Source organism: Trypanosoma conorhini (genome assembly GCF_003719485.1).
Source record: "Trypanosoma conorhini strain 025E chromosome Unknown Tco_14.4_contig_00133, whole genome shotgun sequence".
NCBI lineage: Eukaryota > Euglenozoa > Kinetoplastea > Trypanosomatida > Trypanosomatidae > Trypanosoma > Trypanosoma conorhini.
This window is the reverse complement of record NW_021704222.1, coordinates 16866-35491: the sequence shown is the minus strand read 5'-3', so window position 1 is coordinate 35491 and position 18626 is coordinate 16866. Positions and strand designations below refer to the sequence as shown.

Sequence of the window (18626 nt, the reverse complement as noted above, 5' to 3'; positions counted from 1 at the left end):
TATATATATATATATATATATATATATTGTTTCAGTGTGCTTGTTTCTCTTTGTTCTGTTTTGGTTTTTCACTTTTCATTTTACTTACTTTTTCTTTCCTTGATGAGGCAGGCATGAATGAGGACATGCTTGCTTTGGCGGTTGCACCATCGGGGGATGGTTGCTTGTGCGAGAGAGGGGGGAGAGCGAACTGAGGCGATGGCCCTCGCGGCAATTCATCGTCCTTTCCCCTGTGCATCTGCACTTCCTCTTTGGCGGCTCTCATCCCCCGTTGGCGTTGAGCACTTCTTCTGTGCTAATTCTGTGCGGTGTTTGGTGTGCGTATGCCCCTTGTTGTTCTGGCTGCGTGAGTTGGTGCTGTCGTTGGGCCTTGAGGGATCAAAAAAAAAAGATGAGGCAAAAAGCCGATGGATTCAATGGAGGAAAATGCGGTGGTGCCGGTGCACGTGGGAGAAATGATGTAAGAGTGAGAGGCAGTTTACAAGTGCGGAATCAAGTCCCCCATGATATATACATATATAAGCTGCATTTTATCTCTTTCATTTTTTTTCCCATCCTTTATTTTTCTTTTCCTTTTCGTTGTTGTACTTATTCTTGTTACGACATAATTTGGTGGGAAGCAAAGAAAAGAAAAACGGATCGGGCAGGAAATGTCTCTGCGTGTATAGGACCTCTTGGGGGAAGCAAGTTATCCTTCCTTCGGCAGTTAAGCAAACAAACGGGGGCAGAAGAGGAGAAAAAGCAAAAAAAAAAGAAGAGCATTATAAAAGGTGTTTGGCGTGTATGTCCTTTTTTCTCCTTCCCCTGTGTTTACTTGCATCTAAAGAAAGGCGGTGTATGTGCGTGCCATATTTTTTTTATTTCCCTCTTTTCCCCTTCGCTGTTTTTTTTCTTTTTCTTATTTGTGAATGCGTTGTCGTAGGTGTCGCCGTTTGTGTGTGCGTTTTTTTTCTGCTGTTGTTTCCATTTCCTACTTTCTTCATGATGTATGGGTTTCCGTTTTTGTTTTTTGTTTTGTTTTTCATGAATGATAATTGTCTTGTTGTTTTTTGTACTTCTCTTTTTTTCATCTGTGTCTGCGTGTGTTTGGTTGTTGTTGTTCTCCCCCCCCCCCCCCCATTCTCTTCTGCTGGAGCTTCTCGCCTTCCCTGTCGCTGTGCCTGGCGCCGCTCTCGCCGCCTTAAAGGGAGGCGTGTGGGATGAGTAATATCTGCCTTCTCGTCTTCCTCCTGTTGCTGCTGCCGTGGCGTCCCCAGCCAAGTGGAGAGGGAGGGATCCGAAAATTGGACGGTAATAAAGTAGCACACATACATACATACACAGAAATATATACACACAAATACACGGCACCTCCACGTCTTCGTGGCGTGACAGAGACTGTTTGGTTGTTGTGTCTTCTTTCAGGGGGCAAGGAAAATCGATAGTCCAAACGCTCTGTGTAAGATCCAGAAGGAAGAGAAGCAGAAGAATTTTTTTTAAAAGGAAGAGGCAGATTGAGTGGGCGAGAAAAGGAGCGGCACGTACGACTCGCATCTCCCCACTCTTCTCTCTGGTTATTTATTTTTCGCAGTTGACTACTTTTTTTTTGGCTTTAGTTGTTTGCCTGTTGTAGTTGGTGCTGGTGCATCGTTTTGTTATTGTTGTTGCAGTGCTGCGCCTGCGCGGTCTCTAACACGTCGACCGGGGGAAGCGTGAGGAGGCACACACACAGAGAGAGAGAGAGAATTTTTTAAAGGAGCAATTGGGCACGCCAGAAGCTTCCAGAGACGAGCTAGAGGCGTGGACGTACGCATCCTCGTCGCACGTTCCTGGATACAGCGGGGTGGGGACGACCACGAGGTGGGAGGTGAAGTGGCAGCATGAACATTCGTGTTTCCGGTAACTTGGAGGGCCCCACCGTTGTGTTTCTTGCAGGATGGCCGGATACGTCGGAAGTGTTTCGCGACAATATCATGGATGCCTTGGCGTCACGCTATCGCCTCGTTGGGATCACGCTTCCCGGCTTTGACCGTCAGTCGCCTCAGCTGCAGATAGTGAAGAGATGTCGGAAAGTTGGGGGGGAGGCGAGAAACGGCAAGAGTTATTCAAAAACGGACTGTCTTCGTCTTCCACGCATGGGGTATTCATTCGAAGAGCTTGTCGATTTGTTTGAGATTGCCCTTTTTGCCGTGATGGAGCATCACCCGTTCGAAAGACCCATACTCGTGGCGCATGATTGGGGATACGTCATCGCTCGTGAATTCCTGCTTTTACGACCATACTTTTTCTCACGCGTCGTGATGCTGGACGGTGGTGGGGCTGTTGCAGATCCGGTTACACGGAAAGACGGTGCATGCAGCAGTGTTGTTGCGGGTGGTATATGGTGGCAGTGGTGCAAGGCGACACTTATTTTCATGTATCACCTGTTCATTATTGCGTCGTTTCTCATACTCCCCACATGCCTGGGGAAGCCAATTCTGCGTTGGTTTCAGCAGCTCAGGCATAGACCGCAGTACGAGTACACGCGTCATCTTCCAACCTGGAGTAGTGAGACAGATGGGGAGGAAGAACTACTTATGGTTCCTTTTTGTATACATAGGGACACAACGGATTCTTCTCGAAAATCGGTGAGGTTTCTGGACATTTTCAATGTGCTCATGCATTTCAACGGTGGCGCTGGTGACTCCGAAAAAACACAAGATGTGAGCTGCCTGGCGGCAGCATTCAATCCAAGCCAATTTTACTACGCAAATAGCTGCAATTTGTACACTCAACCACCAAACCCCAGTGCCAGTGGTATTTGCTACACGTGTTATCGGTACCGGGCTGCCAAGCCCCATAAGAGTTCTGAATTGCCCAGCAGACGAAGACGTCCTTCTGCAATGTCTTCGGGCGGGATTCACCTAAACAGCACTCCGTCACACGATGACGAGGCGGTTCCAGCTAGCGTTGATGTGGATCCTTCGAGTGGGTGGATTTATCTCCGCTACTGGATGCTTTGGGTTTCGCGCTTGCTACCGAGCTCGCAACGTTTCTTCATCCCCATCAGCGTTCCTGTTTTGTTTCTCTACGGTACCGAAAAAAGAATCATGCTGCATTCACAGGAATGGATTGAGCATATTGAGGAGAAAGGGAAACGTGATGGCTCACAGGTTGTTGCAGTCCCAGGCGGCCACTGGTTTTTTGCGGAAAAGAAGAACAAGAAACGAGTGGCGGAGCGAATTGTCGAGTTTTTGGATGCCGAGTAGCGTGAGGCAGTTCATGTTTCACTTATGGAGGGCTCATCCATAGAGTACAAAGAGGCGTCCACGCATCCCAACTGTTTGAGAACAAAAAAAAAAAATGAGCGCGCATCGGGGAGGAATAGGGAGCTTAATAGACCCAAGGACTAGGATACCGCCATGTTTTTTTTCTCCCTTTTTTTTTATCTGCTGCTTTGGCTTGATGGGGTTTGGTGGTGATGACTTGTATTGTTCCTACGGCCCTTCTTAATGGCTCTAAGCCCATGCTGAACTTTTTTTTTTGTTCGCGCCTGGACTTAACTGATTGCGTCATTTTTCTAACTTTTTTTTTTTTTGCTTCTTTTCTGACTTTTTTCTTTGGCTTCCTCCTACGGTTTTCTTCTACATCTTTTGCCTTCTTGGCTGTCCTGACGGGAAGTGCGTGGCAAGCGCTTCACAATATTGTGCGTATATGAAATCCTTTGATGTATTAACCTGGGAGTGATTCTGTTTTATTCGCCTCGTAAGGTCTTTTTTTTATTTACTTTTTTTTATTTGGTGCCCCGTGGCCCGGTTGTTACTTCTCGCTGTGTGCTCTGCGCAGTGGCTGCCAGCGATGGGGTGCGCTGCGGCCTGGCGGACGCCTGGTTGCTGCCGCGTTTGCCAATACCGGGCTCTCGGCGTCTGCCCGGGGTGCGGACGGGGCTGCTGGCGGGGAGAGAGGAGGAGGGGGGGGGGAAGACGACACGAAAACGGAAGTGGAGGGAGAGAGGTAGGAAACAGCCGCGTTTGGTGTGGGCCTTTGCCCCCTCACTTTGACCTGCCACAAAAAGTAAACTTCCCTTTAGTTTTTTTTTTTACTTGTTGTTGTTGCTGACGTGCTCTTGTTGTCGTCGTTGTCGCCTGCGACGACGGCGTTGACTCAACTCTCGTTGGCTTCTTCTCTCCCCGGCTCTCGCTCCCCTGCGCTCCTCCGCCGACGGCAGCAGTAGCCGTGGCAACCCGAGAGGGGAGCTGCCTCGCTGGTAGGTTTGGCCGGACGCGCTCTCGCTTTTGATCGCGCGTACAAATTAACGAAGGGGGAAAAGTGCCACAAATGAACCTTGACAGCACCGCCGCGGGAGGTGACGATGACGTGCTCTTCGGTGACGCCTCCGCTGCCACCGTGCCGCCCTCGTTGCTCACCAGCGCCCCTGTGATTGATCTTGCGATGCATCCGCTGCTGCCACTGTTTGCTGCGGGGCTTGTGACGGGTGAGGTGGAGGTGCACGAGTACCGCACGACGGAGACCAGACGGCGGCCCATCACGCAGCAGTACTTTAAAGGTAACCGCTTACAGGAAACAAACCCGTACAATCTACGTATGCACCCCGATGGCTCTATCTCTGCCATGGAGTTTACCGAAGATGGGAATTATCTCGTGACGGCAAGCAGTGATCGCACAATCAGTGTGCTGGACTGCGTGGCGGAGCAAATTGTAATTCACATAGACGACGGGACTGCAAAGAAGAAGAGGACGACCCTGCCTGGCAACAGAAACAACATCAGTAAAAATGCCCCATCGGCAAAAGTGTCCGAGAAGGCTACTCAGAGGAAGAGTAAGAACCCCCACAAGTTTGGCATCTCTGCACTAAATGTGTGTGATGTGAATTTGTTGGCCACAGGCGATGATGATGGCTTGATTGCCATATGGGACATGCGTCAGCAGAAACCGGCCTTTTGCTACCACGAGCATGGCGACTACGTCTCGCAGATGATTTACTTCTCTGATATCCAGGAGCTTGTCTCGAGCAGCGGTGATACGTGTCTCGGGGTGTTTGATCTGCGTGGGGGCAAAATCCGTGACTACAGTGAGAAGCGTAAAGATGAGTTGAGCTGCTTTGCGTTTGTAAACAACACAGGGAACAACACAAGCTCCTTCATCCCAAGCATTGTGTGTGGAACCCCGAACGGTGGTCTTCCCGTGTGGAAATTCGGTTCTTGGAGGCGACCATATGACATCCTCGAGCGGCATCCAGCGGAGTGTGAGAGCATCGTCTCCTTCAACAACCCTGATAGCACGTTTAACCACAACATCATCCTCACCGGGGCATGTGACGGTCTGGTTCGTGTGATTCAGATGTACCCTGTGCGCCGCAACCTGTGCCAGCTCAGCGCCAGGGACTTCACCTACTCACACAGCAACTCCATTGGTGGGAAGAGCAGCGGCAGCTACGCCAACACGGCAGTGCGTCGCCAGCGCGGCAATGAGGGAATCACCCGAATGCGGTTGAGCCACGACTCAGCAATGCTCGCGGTCTGCGGCACGGATAATATTATTGACTTTGTTGATGTGCGTTTTCTGTCAAATGAGCGTGAGTTGGATCAGTTGCGCTCGCAGGCGGAGAAGGGGCACTTGGCGGTGCTCAGAGAGGTGGAAAGGGAGCGGGAAAAGGAGGAAGCGTTGGAGGCAAGCGAAACGGACACCGACGACGATGGCGACGACTCTGAGTGTGGCCAGCATGTGAAGAGCGCGAGGGAAACTAAGCGACGACGCGAGGAGGATGAAGGCAGCGAGGATGGCGATGAGGAACGCGACAGTGGCGGGGAGGAGGCGAAGGAGCCCAAGACGGAGCGTCAGAAAAAGCGGGAGCGTGTCGCCGCCGCCAAGTGGCTTAAGGCGGAGAAGCGGAAGAAGGTAAATTTCGCTTTTGAGAAGCGAAGGCGGCGCGTGCATGGCTTCTTTGGGGACTTGAACTCCTGACGTGCCTCACTCTCTGTTGTGCGTGTGTGTGTTTTATAAAGTGGCGCGTGAAACAACGAAATAAGCGAGGCAAATTGACGTTTGATAAAATAATAAAGTTTCGTGCAATGCCGGGTTTGGCTGCTTTCTTTCCCCTTCCTGAGTCCTCTTGCTTTGCTTGAGTGTTGTTTCCGCACTCTGGCTGTCGCCGTCCTCCCTTTCCACTTCTCTGCGCTGACCGTGGGGTGAGTGCTGCTTTCTCGGCGGTAGCTCCAGCGGCGTGTGACGCGATGCCGCCCAAAAAAGCAGCTGAGGGGCCACCCAAGAAGAAGAAGGAGCCGCCAAAGGAGTTGTGCGGCTGCGGCGTAGACACTTACCGCCCACCGCCGAAGGGAAAGAAGAAGGTGGTGCCCATCGAACACGCCGCTGGCTGCGTGTACCAGCGCACCACCTGCAACGCCTACCCGCACCTGCAAAAGTGCCCCGTTTGTCTCAAGCCCTGCAAGTACTGCGCCGGCACAAACCGATGGTGCCCATACTGCTACGAGAACCGCTGCATCAACATTTACAAGCGCATCGTGCACGGCCACGCGAGAGAAGAGCCGCAGCGAAAGGCAGTAGTATCCTTTGTTCCCGCGGATGGGAATGGCGCGGCACCGGCTGTTCTACCCCGCAGTACGAGGGGCTCTTTCACACGCTGAGTAACTTCCCTCCTCCCCCTCTTTTCCTCCGCAAAGCGTCAACGGAAAGACACACCGCGCACAGGGTGGCGGACAGGGAGTTTCCGTGGCGTAAAAGAAATACCCAAGATGTGAAGAAATGCGAAGGTTCATTAGCGCGAAAGTAGACAATGGCGGTGTGAGGCCGTGTGGGAGAAGCACAACTTTCCGCTCTTTTGCGGTGCAGGCGCATACCATGTACATATCCCTCATCAACACGAGTGAATGTCCCGTTGATGTGCATCGTTAAAAGTTATGGCGTGTGCGTTACTCCTGTGGTTGTTTCGTGAGGCAAAGCTATCCTGCTTTCTGCTGTTTCCATAACATCAACCGCGAATTATGCGGCGTTTTTTCAAACACAGCCCCAACATGGATGCAAAGGCCGAAGCAACAAGTGTATTGTTGTTTTGATCGCAGTAAAAAAAAAAAAGAAGGTGAGGACGGGGGGCAGGGAGTGGGTATGCCGTGTTTTTTTTTGTAAACGAATGCCTCTCTCTCTCAGCGACACTTTGATCCCTTTTTCTCTTTTTTTATATATTTTTTCTCTCCCTCTGTTTGTTTCCCTTCCTGTGGGCGGTTGTGAGGAACACGTTGTGCCCCGGGGCCTCCCCGCAGCCGCCCAAAGAAGCAGCTGTGGGCCTCCTTCGCATTGTTGCATTTATAGATTTAGGGGCAGCACGCATGTCCGTGGCGCTGGATGCAAATACGACGACGACGGCGCTGTGGCCGCCGGCGACGGGGAAGGTGACGCGATCGACAGGGCAGATTTTGGAGGTCACGCTAGTTGACAAGGGCGTAACGCGGTTCACTCATGTCGTCTTTGACCCCACTGACGAAGCGACGTTTTACGCGAGCAGCAGCGAGTCGCTCGTTTACGTGTTTTCTCTTCGCAAGAACGTGGTGAAACTCTTCGCGGCCTGTGAGTACCCAATCTCCTCAATGGCGTGCTGTGGCAACGGGGTGAATCGACTTTTTCTGTGTGCGACGGAGGATCTGAGCCTCATTTGGTTGGATTGCAGTACGAGCCGCATTCTTCAACGAGCGAAGACGCCACACCTGCACGCTATTCATATGATGCATGCACCCGTTGGCCTGGGCTCTCCTTGGCTGGCCACCATTTCACGAGACGCACTGGCGCTATGGGACGCCACACAAATGGCGTGTCGAGTGCATAGCCACATCACGACAGCAAACACGGTACATGACTTTTTGAGCGTACACGCGGGACTAAACCTTCTCTTGACGGTAGAGAATTCTGGGGTTGTCAAGGCATGGGACACCGTTACTTTGATGCCAATAAAGACCGTAACAGTTGAGATGCGCCCACGCACAGCAGCAGCGTGCCAAAAGTATGTCGCTCTTGGCTCTTCGAATGCAACTGTCGGTTTCTTGAACACCTCGGATTTGTCGGCTATTTGTTGTGTTCAGCTTTCTACGGCGCCGGCGGCAACGCGCTCCCTCTCAATTATAAACGACGATCTTCTCGCCTGTGAGCTAACGGATGGCACCGTTGTTTTTCTCTTAGTCAGCAATTACAGCGTGGCTTTTGCAATGGCCGCCTCATGCGGTGGTGTGGCGCGGAGGAGCCCCGCATCGTTCAGCGTGTCCGGGCCGTCATTTGGTGTGTTTTTGCGTGGCGATCAATTGGCTCTCTTTCACCTCCCTGTGGTGCGTCAGTACTACCTGCGACGAACGAGGTGGAACGGCACGGACCCAAATCCGACGCTGCCGCAGCAGCTTTACCCCTTTCTGCGGCAGGGAGAGAACGCTCGTGCGGCGCCCCCCACAGGACGGGAGGCGGAAGGTCTCAGGGACACCACCCTTCCGCGTCCCGCCATTCAGCTGAACGAGCAGCAGGTGTCGAAGTGGACAAAGGTGGATCTCCTGCGGCCCTCTGCTGCTGCTGCTGCCGCTTCGGCCGCCGCCGCCGCCAAGGAAGTTGGAAACCGCACTTGTGTCGCCGCGTCCAACCAGGTTGCAGCGTCTTGCAAGGGACGAAAGGCGCGTGCCGAGTTGGAGGCGGATGGGATGACGAAGGAAAAGGAACTCTCGCAGCGGCCATTCCTGGATACGGCGTCTCGGACAGCCAACATGACGAATTTGAAACGTCTGCTTATGGGCTATGGGGTGTTTCCAGAGAAATACCGACCTCTTACTTGGCGGTTTCTTCTGCAACTCCCCGAGCGACGCTTTACGGCCCCACAGTACGCCCAGCTTCTCAGCAAAGGGACGCATAGATTGGTCCCCTCTCTCATGAAGCCCTTTCCTCTGGCCAATAAGAAGATGCGAAGTGCGATGGAGAGTGTCCTGTCAATTTTGGCGTGGCATGTGCCTTTTTTTGCTGTGATTCATTTTTTGCCCATGATTGTTTACCCCTTTTTGCAAGTATATGGGGACGACATCCAATCAACAGTGGAGGTTGTCCTTGTGGTTTTGTCCAACTGGGGCCAGGAGTTCTTTCAATATTACCCGCAACACCCCGTTGCTCTCACCTCATTACTGAATCAGCTGCTTCGCACCGAGGACGCAGAGCTCCACAGCCACCTTGAACAATCCGGAGTCACGGCCGAGGAGTGGGGTTGGGAGCTGCTGAAATCGTTTGACACAGACATTCTTACCTCGGCGGCATGGTTGCAGGTGATGGACCACGTCTTCTTTAACAGGCCAATTTGGTTTTTCCTCTTCCACGTGCGTTGGCTTATAAGTCTTCGTGCGAGGCTAATGAACTTGCACGAGCACCAAGAACTCTTAGCCGTCTTTAGCGCGGCACAACCCATTGATATCAACAAGGTGATTGCGGAAACCTACGGCTTGTACGACCGGTATCCCAGGGGAGAGTTGGCCAAGCCGTACGGTGAAATTCATTCCTTCGTCAACTATGCATACCCCGTTGCATGGAAAAGCAACAACGAGACGACCACCAGAAAGCTGGCGGAACTTCAGCAGTCGCTCCAGCATGAGGGACAGGAAGAGGAGCTTTGCCGTCAACTTCAGGGTATTCGCCAGCAGATGACCGAGGCTGAGGTACTGGAGGATGTCTTTGTTGAGAAGCGACGCGCTGAAGTTGCCGCTCAACTCACCATGGCGAGCGAACGCCTGCAAAACGACCTGGCCTGCGAAAAGGAGAAGCAGCGGGCGTGTGACATGAAAAATATGGCTCGAATTCAGACGGTGCAAAAGCATCTCCAACAGGCGGACCGCTTAGAGGCGCTGAAGGAGGAAATTGCGTCTGCGCGCGTTCAGGTTGCCTTCCTTGCTGACCTCAGGGAGAAGGAAACACGACACTGGAAGCTGGCGGAATCCCTGACGGAGCATGAAGTGCGTCGCCTTGAAGAAGCTGCTCGCGAACGCCTCGCAAGGGCAAAACTAGCCATTGAAGATGAGGCAGGGAAGAGCTCTCCGCAATCGGGAGAGGGTGAAAGTGGCTCGAGCCCTGCAACAACAACAACGCCATTAGCAAAGCCTGCGCAGAGTCCCTTGGGGACGGCGGATACGACTCCACAGACGCCTAAGGTGTCAAGGGGTCCCGTGCATGCGTACCGTGCGATGCAGAGCTTTGTAACTCGTGGGGTGAATGAGACGCATGGGGCAGATCAGCAACAAGAGCGTTCAACAGCTATGCACCCAGCAACTCCTCCAGCTTCTTCATTTATGGCTCTCAGAAGCCCCTTATATGATAACTTGCTTGACGACGCCGCGCCTAGGACCCAGAGCGAGAGGAAGTGGTCGACAAACGTCGACTCCCTGCCGCAGAAACAGCGAGGTTCGAGTGACCGTGACGAACGCTCCTCTGCGGGAACCGTGCTGCTCCGTTCCCGTGGTTCCACAGCCTACCGGTTACCACTTCCGCCGCAGTAAAGGCTGGACTTGACATTTGAACGGGAGCGGCGATGGCCATAGAAGGCACCCTCAGCCTGTTTGCCAAGGGGCAGTTGCAAAATAACGGGCGGGGATCTTTGAATTCATTCCACATCCCCGGCTTCCTGTTTTTTGTTTGTTTGCGTATTCTGTTGTTTTTTTTCATTTTGCATACATGAAATCGAAGGCAAAATATTTCCTCATTTCTTCTGTCGTCTTATTTTATTTACTATTATTTATTTTTTTTTTGCGCGTGTGTGGTTTCTCACTCTGCCCAATTATGGGAGCGGCTGATATGCGTGCCTTGCACGGGGTGTCGCCATTAGCCGCAGAGCGAGCGCGATTTTTTGGAACGAAGAAGGAAACCGGCGTAGTCAGCTACAATAGAGCGTGTCCCACATTGGCATGACTGCTACTCTTTCTGTTATCGAATTTGTGTGCAACCTGCGCTGGGTGTTGTCGTACGCCGTTCAGCGTCTCGATCCTGTACTGGAGGCGCACTACAAACACATTCTTGAACGTGCCAGACAGGCGGAATCGGATGTTTCACGGTCTTATGCCCCGGTGAAGTCTCTGGCAGAGGTGCCCAGTGACGCCCTAGCATTGGCGCAGGAGGGGATCGTCTACCTGCTTGTCGCTGAGGGTGTACTGGGCCATTGCCCGCCCACCATGCACTCCTTCCTGCTGCGTGCGGCAGCGCCATCCGGCTCCAGTGTGGTGAATGCTTGTACGGACGGCAGTGATGTTTCTAGTCTCTCCCAATTGCAAGGTGCAAGGAACGTGTACCAGGCGCATTTCTTGTGCATCCGCTGGCTCGTTGCCGAAGGACTTTTGACGGAACAGGAGCTGCTAGACTCCTTGGGAGAAGACGCGGATACTTCTGCACAGGGAGAGCAAGGTATCTTTGAACTGCACGTTTCTATCGCCAAAATCCTCTCTTCTGGTACTTCATTTGCGCTCCAAGCACACGTACTACTCACACGATCCCTCATCCTACATTACTGCTGCTCAGTTATCTCAGTGAATGACATCGTGGCACACGTTCGATTCTTGGATCCCGTGTGCAGTGGAACCTTAGAAAGTCTAGAAGACACGCTTGTGTTCTGGATGTATCACCTGCTTAAGGTGATGCACGAGAAAAAGGTTATAGATGGTGAGTTGTACCGAGCTGCTGCGAACGCAATTAAAGATTCTCTCTACCACTCTGTGCAGAGCGGTGTTGTCCTTGGGCTCGCCGTACATTTTTACAAACCAGCCCTCCTCCCACTGACGCATCTCTGCACCAGCGCAGGGGATAGCAAGACGACCGCACAATCTCAAGAAGGTCGGCTTGAAAACTGGGGTTCTGTGTTGCGTGTGTCGGAAGAACTTGGTCTATGGCCATGCCTCTACGCAGATGAGGTGGAGCATTATGGAGACGTTGTGCTCCAGTTGCATGTGCTTCGGTTCGTTGAGGAACTCTTTGCGGTGCTTGCAACGCAGGCAGAAGACTCGCAGGATGACGGGGAAAGTGAGCGAGGGCCACCCGTCAGCCAGTCTGTCACCTCACTGCGTCTGGACCGTGGCGGGGAGGTTGGTTCTGTGCCGCTGACAGAAATGCAATCTCATGATATTCTGGATTCTGTGCGTGAGCAGGGCGGCAATGAAATCAAGTTGAATAATTGGCCTACGGAAAAGGGTGATGACACCAGTAGTATGGAGGACAGGGGCGGGGTGAATGGTGGGCCCTCACCCAGCAGCAGTAGCAGCTATCCCTCTGCCCACAGCCGACGTCAGTACGACGTGATGATGGCAAGCCTGCGGCTGCATGGGGCGGTCAATGGGGTCTCCGATCCCCCAAAGCCTAATGGCAGCCCACGGAAGCCGTGTTCATCCGCCTTCTCCGAGGCAGCAGGAGTCGTAGTGGCAACTGCAGCATCGTCCGCTTCCAGTAGCATTGACGATGTTTTATCGGCAACCTCCTCACGACGTTTTGTCGTGGAGCACAGGCCACTGCCCGAAAACCGCCCAGCGACGGAGCTAGCTCGCTCGTCTGTGCAATATACAGGCAGAGTTGTTATGAAATACAATCAGTTCACTGTTAAAGAGCCAATTGCGGTGGATCCTTCGCATTCCTCCGCCACAGCCAACCAGAAGAATGCAACGGTTTTACCCCTTTCTGCCTACCCCCCGACGGATAGCGCCTTTGCTGCAAATGCCTTGGCTCTCAGTAACGGGAGCCTTCCGTCCCAGTCTTTCATGGAGAAGTTGTTACTTGGGGCCTGTAATCGATACGATCCTGTTTTGGTTTCAGATGAGAAAAAGTTGAGCACACTGTCTCCCCTGACAGCCATCGTGACGGATATGCCGAATGGTGTGCGAACAATGACATCCTGCACGACTTCAGAGAGTTCATTTCCTATCAATGTGCTCGGGAAGTTGGACTATTCGCACCCGAGTGGAGAGATGGCGACCGCCTTGACGACTGCGTGTTTGTCGCGGCCCCACTCGCCCCCACCATGGCAAGAGGAGGCAGAAAGCCAGGGCGTGTCTCCCATTACCCCCGACGTTACGGCAGAGCAGAGTGTTGTGCTCCCCCAGGCACTTCTAAACTCGGTGGAACTGCAACGTGCGACGTTGCAAGCGAGCCAGAACAGTCGGCGTCCGTCAGAAGCGCGCGGATTCAGTGAGGCACAACTGCGGGATATCCTGCGAGACCTCTCGGCCGTGGGCCCCTTAAGCTTCGCAGAGACGTCTGATCGTCATTCTCTTCTACTGACGCTTGAAAAGCAGCAGATGCTAATTCGACGCTTAACAAATAGGCTTGAGGCCATGGCGGGGGGCAATACATTGTGGAGTGGCGATACTTGGGCAGGGGCCGATGGGGTTTCTACTGTCAGCGAGGGGCCGGGGCTAACACGTGCGCTTCCTTGCAGTCCTGGTGGTCGCACAGACGATAGTGGGCAGCATGCCGAAACAGATATTTCCTCCGTCCCAGACGATTTCTTGGATGGCGAGGGATCTTTTCTCGACTACTAAGAAGCGGCACATGGAGCCAAGCGACGGTTGGTGTCACTACCAAATTTGTTATATCTCATCTCTTTCTTTTTGGATACTTTTGTTGATGCTTTCAATCTCTTTTTATTCTTCTTTTCCCGTACCTACGCTTGTTTTAATGGCTTCAAAATAATAATAATAATAATAATAATAATAATTTCTCCCTGCGTGAAAGTTAACAGGACTTGAGTAGTTCTCCTGGAAGAAGCGTGCCTCTGCGAGTGCTAGGAGAGGCAGATAGTAGGAGAGCAGCACAATGTCTCTCAAGTCCGTGGCGCCAGTAGAAAATGCGTCTGCAGGCATCACCAAGGGACACCATGCCGCGAGTAATGGCTTTATTGCCTGGCTTATCGTCCTCATGGTGTTCGTGATGTATTTTCTTTGGGCGTTTCTTCCAGGGTATTTGCTTGACTGGACGCTATTGACCTACTACCCCGACAAATACTGGGCCGTGGCGTTGCCGGCTATGCTTGTCATGTCAGTGGTGTACTACTTCTCAACCTCCTTTCTCCTGGTGTTGTACCGAACGAACCCCCTTACCGACGGATTCTCCGTTGCGGACGCGGATGCAAAGGAGGATTACCACAGCCTTGAGAGCCTCTCTGATGCGAAGGAGACTGTTCCCCCACTTACCGAAATACCGGTGAGTGTGACGAGTCGACTGCTGTTCCAGCCGTGGAACTGATGCCGGCCTTTCCACTCTTCCTGCCGGCCGTGTGTCCATTACCGCCGTATTTCTTGTGTTTGAAAGTCTTCCGAAGGACTAGTGAAGGCTATTGTTTTGCCTTGTTTTTATTTGACTTCTCTTTTTTTTTCCTTTTTGGTTGGGGGAACGTGTTGAGGATTTCGGTTGCCCTATCGCCTGAAGTAATTTTTTCTCAATTCGGCAAATAAAGGCGGGAAGGGGGAGGGGGAAAAAGAAAAACAAAACCGGTGGAAGAATGCGCCGCTCAGCTGTTTGGCTGCAGTCGGGTGTTCTCTCGATGTTGATTGACGCGGTTAGCACACGCCGAGTAGAACTGGGGCCTGAGGACGTTTATAAGATTTGCGCCCTCCTCAAGGCCAAGGACGACGCCCTGTTGTTGCAGACGAACCGGCCTTTTCTTTTTGGGCTGCACGCGGAGTACCTAAAGATGGGTCCAGACGCCGTGGCACCGTTTCAGCGAACATTCATTGACGGGGTCTTCGCCGCCCACCCCGTGGCGGATGACGTAACGAGGGCTGAAAACTCGGCTGGGACGGCGGCAGCGGCGGCCGGCAGGCAGCACCGGCAGCAGTCGACGCTGGCACTGACGACGACGACGACGACGAAAGACACTCCCGAAAGTGCCCTTGCGGCAGAGAACAACGACAATAGCAGGTCGAAGGATGCGGTCGTGAGGAAGGGAGCCGCGGCGATCCGATCCGATGAGGAGCCGACGGTTGAGGAGCGGATTGCCGCCATTTGGGAGGTGGTTCAGGAGTATCAATCCACCAATTTTGTGGGGACTGATGGGATGCAAAAAATTCACAGGCACTGCAAGGCTCTTGAGCTTCAGCTACGCCAGATGAAGCCGTTTGAAGTCGCATCCTTGGTACGGGCACTTGCCACAATTAACTACCAGGACTACGCCTTCACAAACCTTATTGCGCGCCGCAGCTGTGAGGTGGCGTCAAAGCTCTCTTCCTCGGAGCTCTGCAGAACTTATTTTAACCTGAGCAAACTACAGAGTCACGACTCCCTAGTTGCTTTTGTGAATCAAATTGAGGCTCAAATGGAAAGATTCCATCGAGAACAGATTCAGTTTGTTGCCATGGCACTGGAGAGGCAACCACAGATTGCTTCTGCTCCTGCGCGTATGGTTCCCAAGCTCCTAGCGCGGGCGGTGTCGCATTTCTCTGAGAAGGACAGCGTGGTGTACCATCGAGCACTACTAATTGTGGCAGCACGTTATAACCTGTCACGTCACCCTGCGGTAGTGAAAATAATTGAAGATGCCTCTAAACATTTGGAGAGCATTCCTGAACGTGATTTACTTGCGCTTTTACAGTCTACCGTCGATCTTGGTGTCCCTGCCGGGACTCCGGGTTTGGCAGAACTTCTAGGCAAGGCGGAGGCTGTCGTTTCCACTATAGATATTCGTCATGTTGACGCCCTTATGGACATACTCTCGGTGCTTCCCATGGACACTGGCGGCGTTATGGCCAACTTGATGAATCGACTGGTGGCAGACGGAGGCAAGTTGACGATGCCGCAGCTAACGTTTATTCTAGACCTACTCTCGAGTTACCCTCCGGCAAAGGATAACGCGTGTGTTTCGGCACTCGCCTTCGCCGCTTCCCTCCGTGCTGAATATTTTGACCGAGAGGCACTGGAGCAGGTGGTGCTGAGCCTAGCCCAGTTAAACCAGTTCTCAGATGATTTTTATGCGCTGGTGGCGGTTCTACAGGGAAATAAAGGTGGATTCCGGAGCTTTGACAACTTGGCTAGCCTGATGAAGTGTTGCTCGCGCGCAGTGGTGTTGGATGTGCGGGGTCAAGACATGATCACAAAAGGCATTTTGGACCTGGCACCCACTATGAATGATGAGGAGCTTGCCGAGGCTCGTAGACTTTTGACGCGACTTGGTGTGAATGACAAGAATGTTCATCAAATGATTTTCCGTCGCGCCAAACAGTTGCAGCGCGAGGCGGGAAGTCGTTGGACTCGGCGTGGTTGCACCAATGTCAGTGACGACTTCACATAACTCCTCTTTGGAAATCTTACCGTCATCCGTGTGAAGTGTTTTGCGGCACCACTTGTGGATGTTGCCGTTTTTTGTTTGTTTGTTTGTTTGTCTGATTGTTTTATTTTTGCAATTTCGGCGCCTTGCTTATTCGAGGCCCTCGGTACCCTGCAGCTTGGGTCTGGCCTTTGCATTCTACCCTCAGGCTTGTTGTTGTTGATGTTGTGTGCCGCTTATTTGTTTGCCCGATGTTGCTTGTTTTTGTTTTTGCCTCGAAACACCACCACTGCTCAGAGTCTCGTGTTTGTGCAGGGAAGATTCTGGGAAATGCTCAGTGCCCTCTCCTGCGCTGCTCCAGCCGCCCTTGCCACCGCGGTGGCCACACGGCCGGCGCCCCTGGACCACATCTTCCAGCGCTGCAAGCTGAACCTTGTGGAGTTCACGGCGCAGGACATCTACCAGGTGTGCACCACGGCGTACCACATGGACACCATCGGCATGACGCAGGATCCGGACTTCATGCGGGGCCTCCACGACGCATTTCGCCGCTCCGATCAGACGGTCCTCTCACCCTTTCAGGCCAACCTCATCGCCGACGCCTTCCGCAGGGTGGGCATCATCAGCTCGCCAAAGGAGGTGGCTGTGCCGGAGGAAGAGGCCGTCTCACCAGAGTCGCTCATTATGGTGCTCCGTTCCATGAATATCACGAGGCAGCGCGATGAGCGCAAGATGAACACGGTGCTAAAGCTGATGTTTCCGATCCTTGAGGAGTTTAGCCCAACGCAGCTTTCGCTTACAGTCACAGAGTTGGCGCGACTGAAGTGCCAAAATACAGATTTTCTCGGCAAGCTGGCAAAACGCATCATTGAGTTTAATGATGATTTGAGTCCGCTTGACATCTCACTCACCGCCATGAGCCTCGCGTACTGCCCAGGGGTGTCACACAACATCCTTCGCCGCGTGTTTCAAATAGTGGAGGAGCGCATGGGCGAATTTCAGCCAGAAGATTATGTTAACGTTCTCCACGCGCTAAACGCGCTGGGACCAAAATTCTTAATGACCTTTCGTCGTTTGGTGGAGTGTGGTTTAGAGCACGTGGAGAACATGGATGCGGTAACGCTCACAAACTACCTTGTATGTTTTACAACAATGAATTACAGGCAACTTGAGCATGTGGAAATTTACGCGGATGCTCTCGTAGAAGTTGCAACGGATCTTTCAGAGAGGGAGCTGGTTCAGGCGTTCATCGCGCTACAGCGCCTAAACCTGCTTAGTGACACAATGTTTGGCACGATGGCGTCGTGCGCGATGCGGTATGCGGCGAAAATGGATCCGCGAAACATTGCACCCATTATAGACATCTGCAGCACCGTCCCACACCCTTCTGAGCCCCTCATGAAGGCTCTTTTGGACCGTGCTATGGAATGTACTCGCATCCTTTCACCAAACCAACTTGGTGACATTCTTAACCTTATCGGACTTTACCCACCAGCGCGAGAACATCCAATCGTGCAAATGTTTGGTAAGCAGGCGCGTCTTCGCCTTGACTTGATGGGACCTGAACCTCTTGCGGGTGCTACGCGCGGTTTGGCCAACCTTGGCTACGCCGATCCCGAGTTCTACATTCAGGCCGCTGAAACAGGTTTTCGCTACGGGTTTAAGGACTGGTGGTTGCTGGAGCCAATTCTTATGGGGCTCAGCATTACGGCGCAGTGTCCACCGTCCATGGTGCGGGTGCTCGCCTCGCATCTAGCCCCGATGACGCGCTCGATGAGTCTTTTGGACATTGAGAGGGCAAATCGTTACATGAAACGCCTTGGATGTGAAGATGACTTTGTGTACAAGGCTATGGCTTCGCGTGTGCTACAATTTGTAAAGGAGATTACGCCAGACATGCCAGAGGAATTGCAGATCCTACTTCAAAGAGGTGCAGTAGAGCCTAGCACTGCACCTGGTTTGATGTAGCTGTTGCTGAATTCGTAGTATTATTGTTTTTTTTTGGTTCGATCTTCGTATTAGGTCTGTGGCATGTTTCTGGCTGCGATGCGGCGTGTGTGTTTATGTTGATGCTCGATGTTGTCCGGATATATATATATATACATATACATATATATGTATGTGCAGATGTGTATCGTTGTGATGTGTTTACGGGACTTCGTTTTTTTGTTTTTGTTTCTTTTTTTTTCGTTGCTCTTACCTTTTGGGCTTTTTGTGTTTCTCTCCTCCTCTGCATATTGCCGGCGATAGTGACGTTTACAGACGTACTAGCCTCCACTAACTCTCCTAGTTGTATCAGCTTGGGTGAATAGAAAATAAAGAAAAAAAAATAAAATAAAAAATAAAATAAAAATGTATGCAGGCTCGATGCTCACTTTTTATAAAGACC

General features: G+C 52.3%; 8 protein-coding genes across 8 annotated transcripts, besides 11 other annotated features; all 8 read left to right on the top strand.

Annotated features, from left to right (window-relative positions):
* Positions 1-27: a microsatellite.
* Positions 28-43: 16 nt separating this feature from the next.
* Positions 44-82: a sequence feature (A-rich).
* A 1220-nt stretch (positions 83-1302) lies between these two features.
* Positions 1303-1345: a microsatellite.
* A 249-nt stretch (positions 1346-1594) lies between these two features.
* Positions 1595-1646: a microsatellite.
* Positions 1647-1859: 213 nt separating this feature from the next.
* Tco025E_03085 (uncharacterized protein) lies at positions 1860-3227 on the top strand (the record flags this gene model as incomplete). Its single annotated transcript, XM_029370007.1, has 1 exon — positions 1860-3227. One exon carries the CDS (start codon positions 1860-1862, stop codon positions 3225-3227), a length of 1368 nt encoding a protein of 455 aa, XP_029229870.1.
* An 820-nt stretch (positions 3228-4047) lies between these two features.
* Positions 4048-4100: a microsatellite.
* Positions 4101-4296: 196 nt separating this feature from the next.
* On the top strand, positions 4297-5943 carry Tco025E_03084 (WD domain containing protein; the record flags this gene model as incomplete). Its single annotated transcript, XM_029370006.1, has 1 exon — positions 4297-5943. The coding sequence occupies one exon, from the start codon at positions 4297-4299 to the stop codon at positions 5941-5943; it is 1647 nt and encodes a 548-aa protein (XP_029229869.1).
* Positions 5944-6212: 269 nt separating this feature from the next.
* Positions 6213-6623, top strand: Tco025E_03083 (uncharacterized protein; the record flags this gene model as incomplete). The annotated part of the gene is made up of 1 exon (XM_029370005.1): positions 6213-6623. One exon carries the CDS (start codon positions 6213-6215, stop codon positions 6621-6623), a length of 411 nt encoding a protein of 136 aa, XP_029229868.1.
* A 699-nt stretch (positions 6624-7322) lies between these two features.
* Tco025E_03082 (uncharacterized protein) lies at positions 7323-10499 on the top strand (the record flags this gene model as incomplete). Its single annotated transcript, XM_029370004.1, has 1 exon — positions 7323-10499. The coding sequence occupies one exon, from the start codon at positions 7323-7325 to the stop codon at positions 10497-10499; it is 3177 nt and encodes a 1058-aa protein (XP_029229867.1).
* Positions 10500-10904: 405 nt separating this feature from the next.
* On the top strand, positions 10905-13517 carry Tco025E_03081 (uncharacterized protein; the record flags this gene model as incomplete). Its single annotated transcript, XM_029370003.1, has 1 exon — positions 10905-13517. The coding sequence occupies one exon, from the start codon at positions 10905-10907 to the stop codon at positions 13515-13517; it is 2613 nt and encodes an 870-aa protein (XP_029229866.1).
* Positions 13518-13663: 146 nt separating this feature from the next.
* Positions 13664-13693: a microsatellite.
* A 98-nt stretch (positions 13694-13791) lies between these two features.
* Tco025E_03080 (phosphatidylinositol glycan, class P) lies at positions 13792-14220 on the top strand (the record flags this gene model as incomplete). The annotated part of the gene is made up of 1 exon (XM_029370002.1): positions 13792-14220. One exon carries the CDS (start codon positions 13792-13794, stop codon positions 14218-14220), a length of 429 nt encoding a protein of 142 aa, XP_029229865.1.
* A 256-nt stretch (positions 14221-14476) lies between these two features.
* On the top strand, positions 14477-16261 carry Tco025E_03079 (uncharacterized protein; the record flags this gene model as incomplete). Its single annotated transcript, XM_029370001.1, has 1 exon — positions 14477-16261. The coding sequence occupies one exon, from the start codon at positions 14477-14479 to the stop codon at positions 16259-16261; it is 1785 nt and encodes a 594-aa protein (XP_029229864.1).
* A 66-nt stretch (positions 16262-16327) lies between these two features.
* Positions 16328-16370: a microsatellite.
* Positions 16371-16447: 77 nt separating this feature from the next.
* Positions 16448-16510: a microsatellite.
* Positions 16511-16567: 57 nt separating this feature from the next.
* On the top strand, positions 16568-18205 carry Tco025E_03078 (uncharacterized protein; the record flags this gene model as incomplete). The annotated part of the gene is made up of 1 exon (XM_029370000.1): positions 16568-18205. One exon carries the CDS (start codon positions 16568-16570, stop codon positions 18203-18205), a length of 1638 nt encoding a protein of 545 aa, XP_029229863.1.
* A 119-nt stretch (positions 18206-18324) lies between these two features.
* Positions 18325-18358: a microsatellite.
* A 40-nt stretch (positions 18359-18398) lies between these two features.
* Positions 18399-18425: a microsatellite.
* Positions 18426-18549: 124 nt separating this feature from the next.
* Positions 18550-18590: a microsatellite.
* Between the last annotated feature and the right edge of the window lie 36 nt (positions 18591-18626).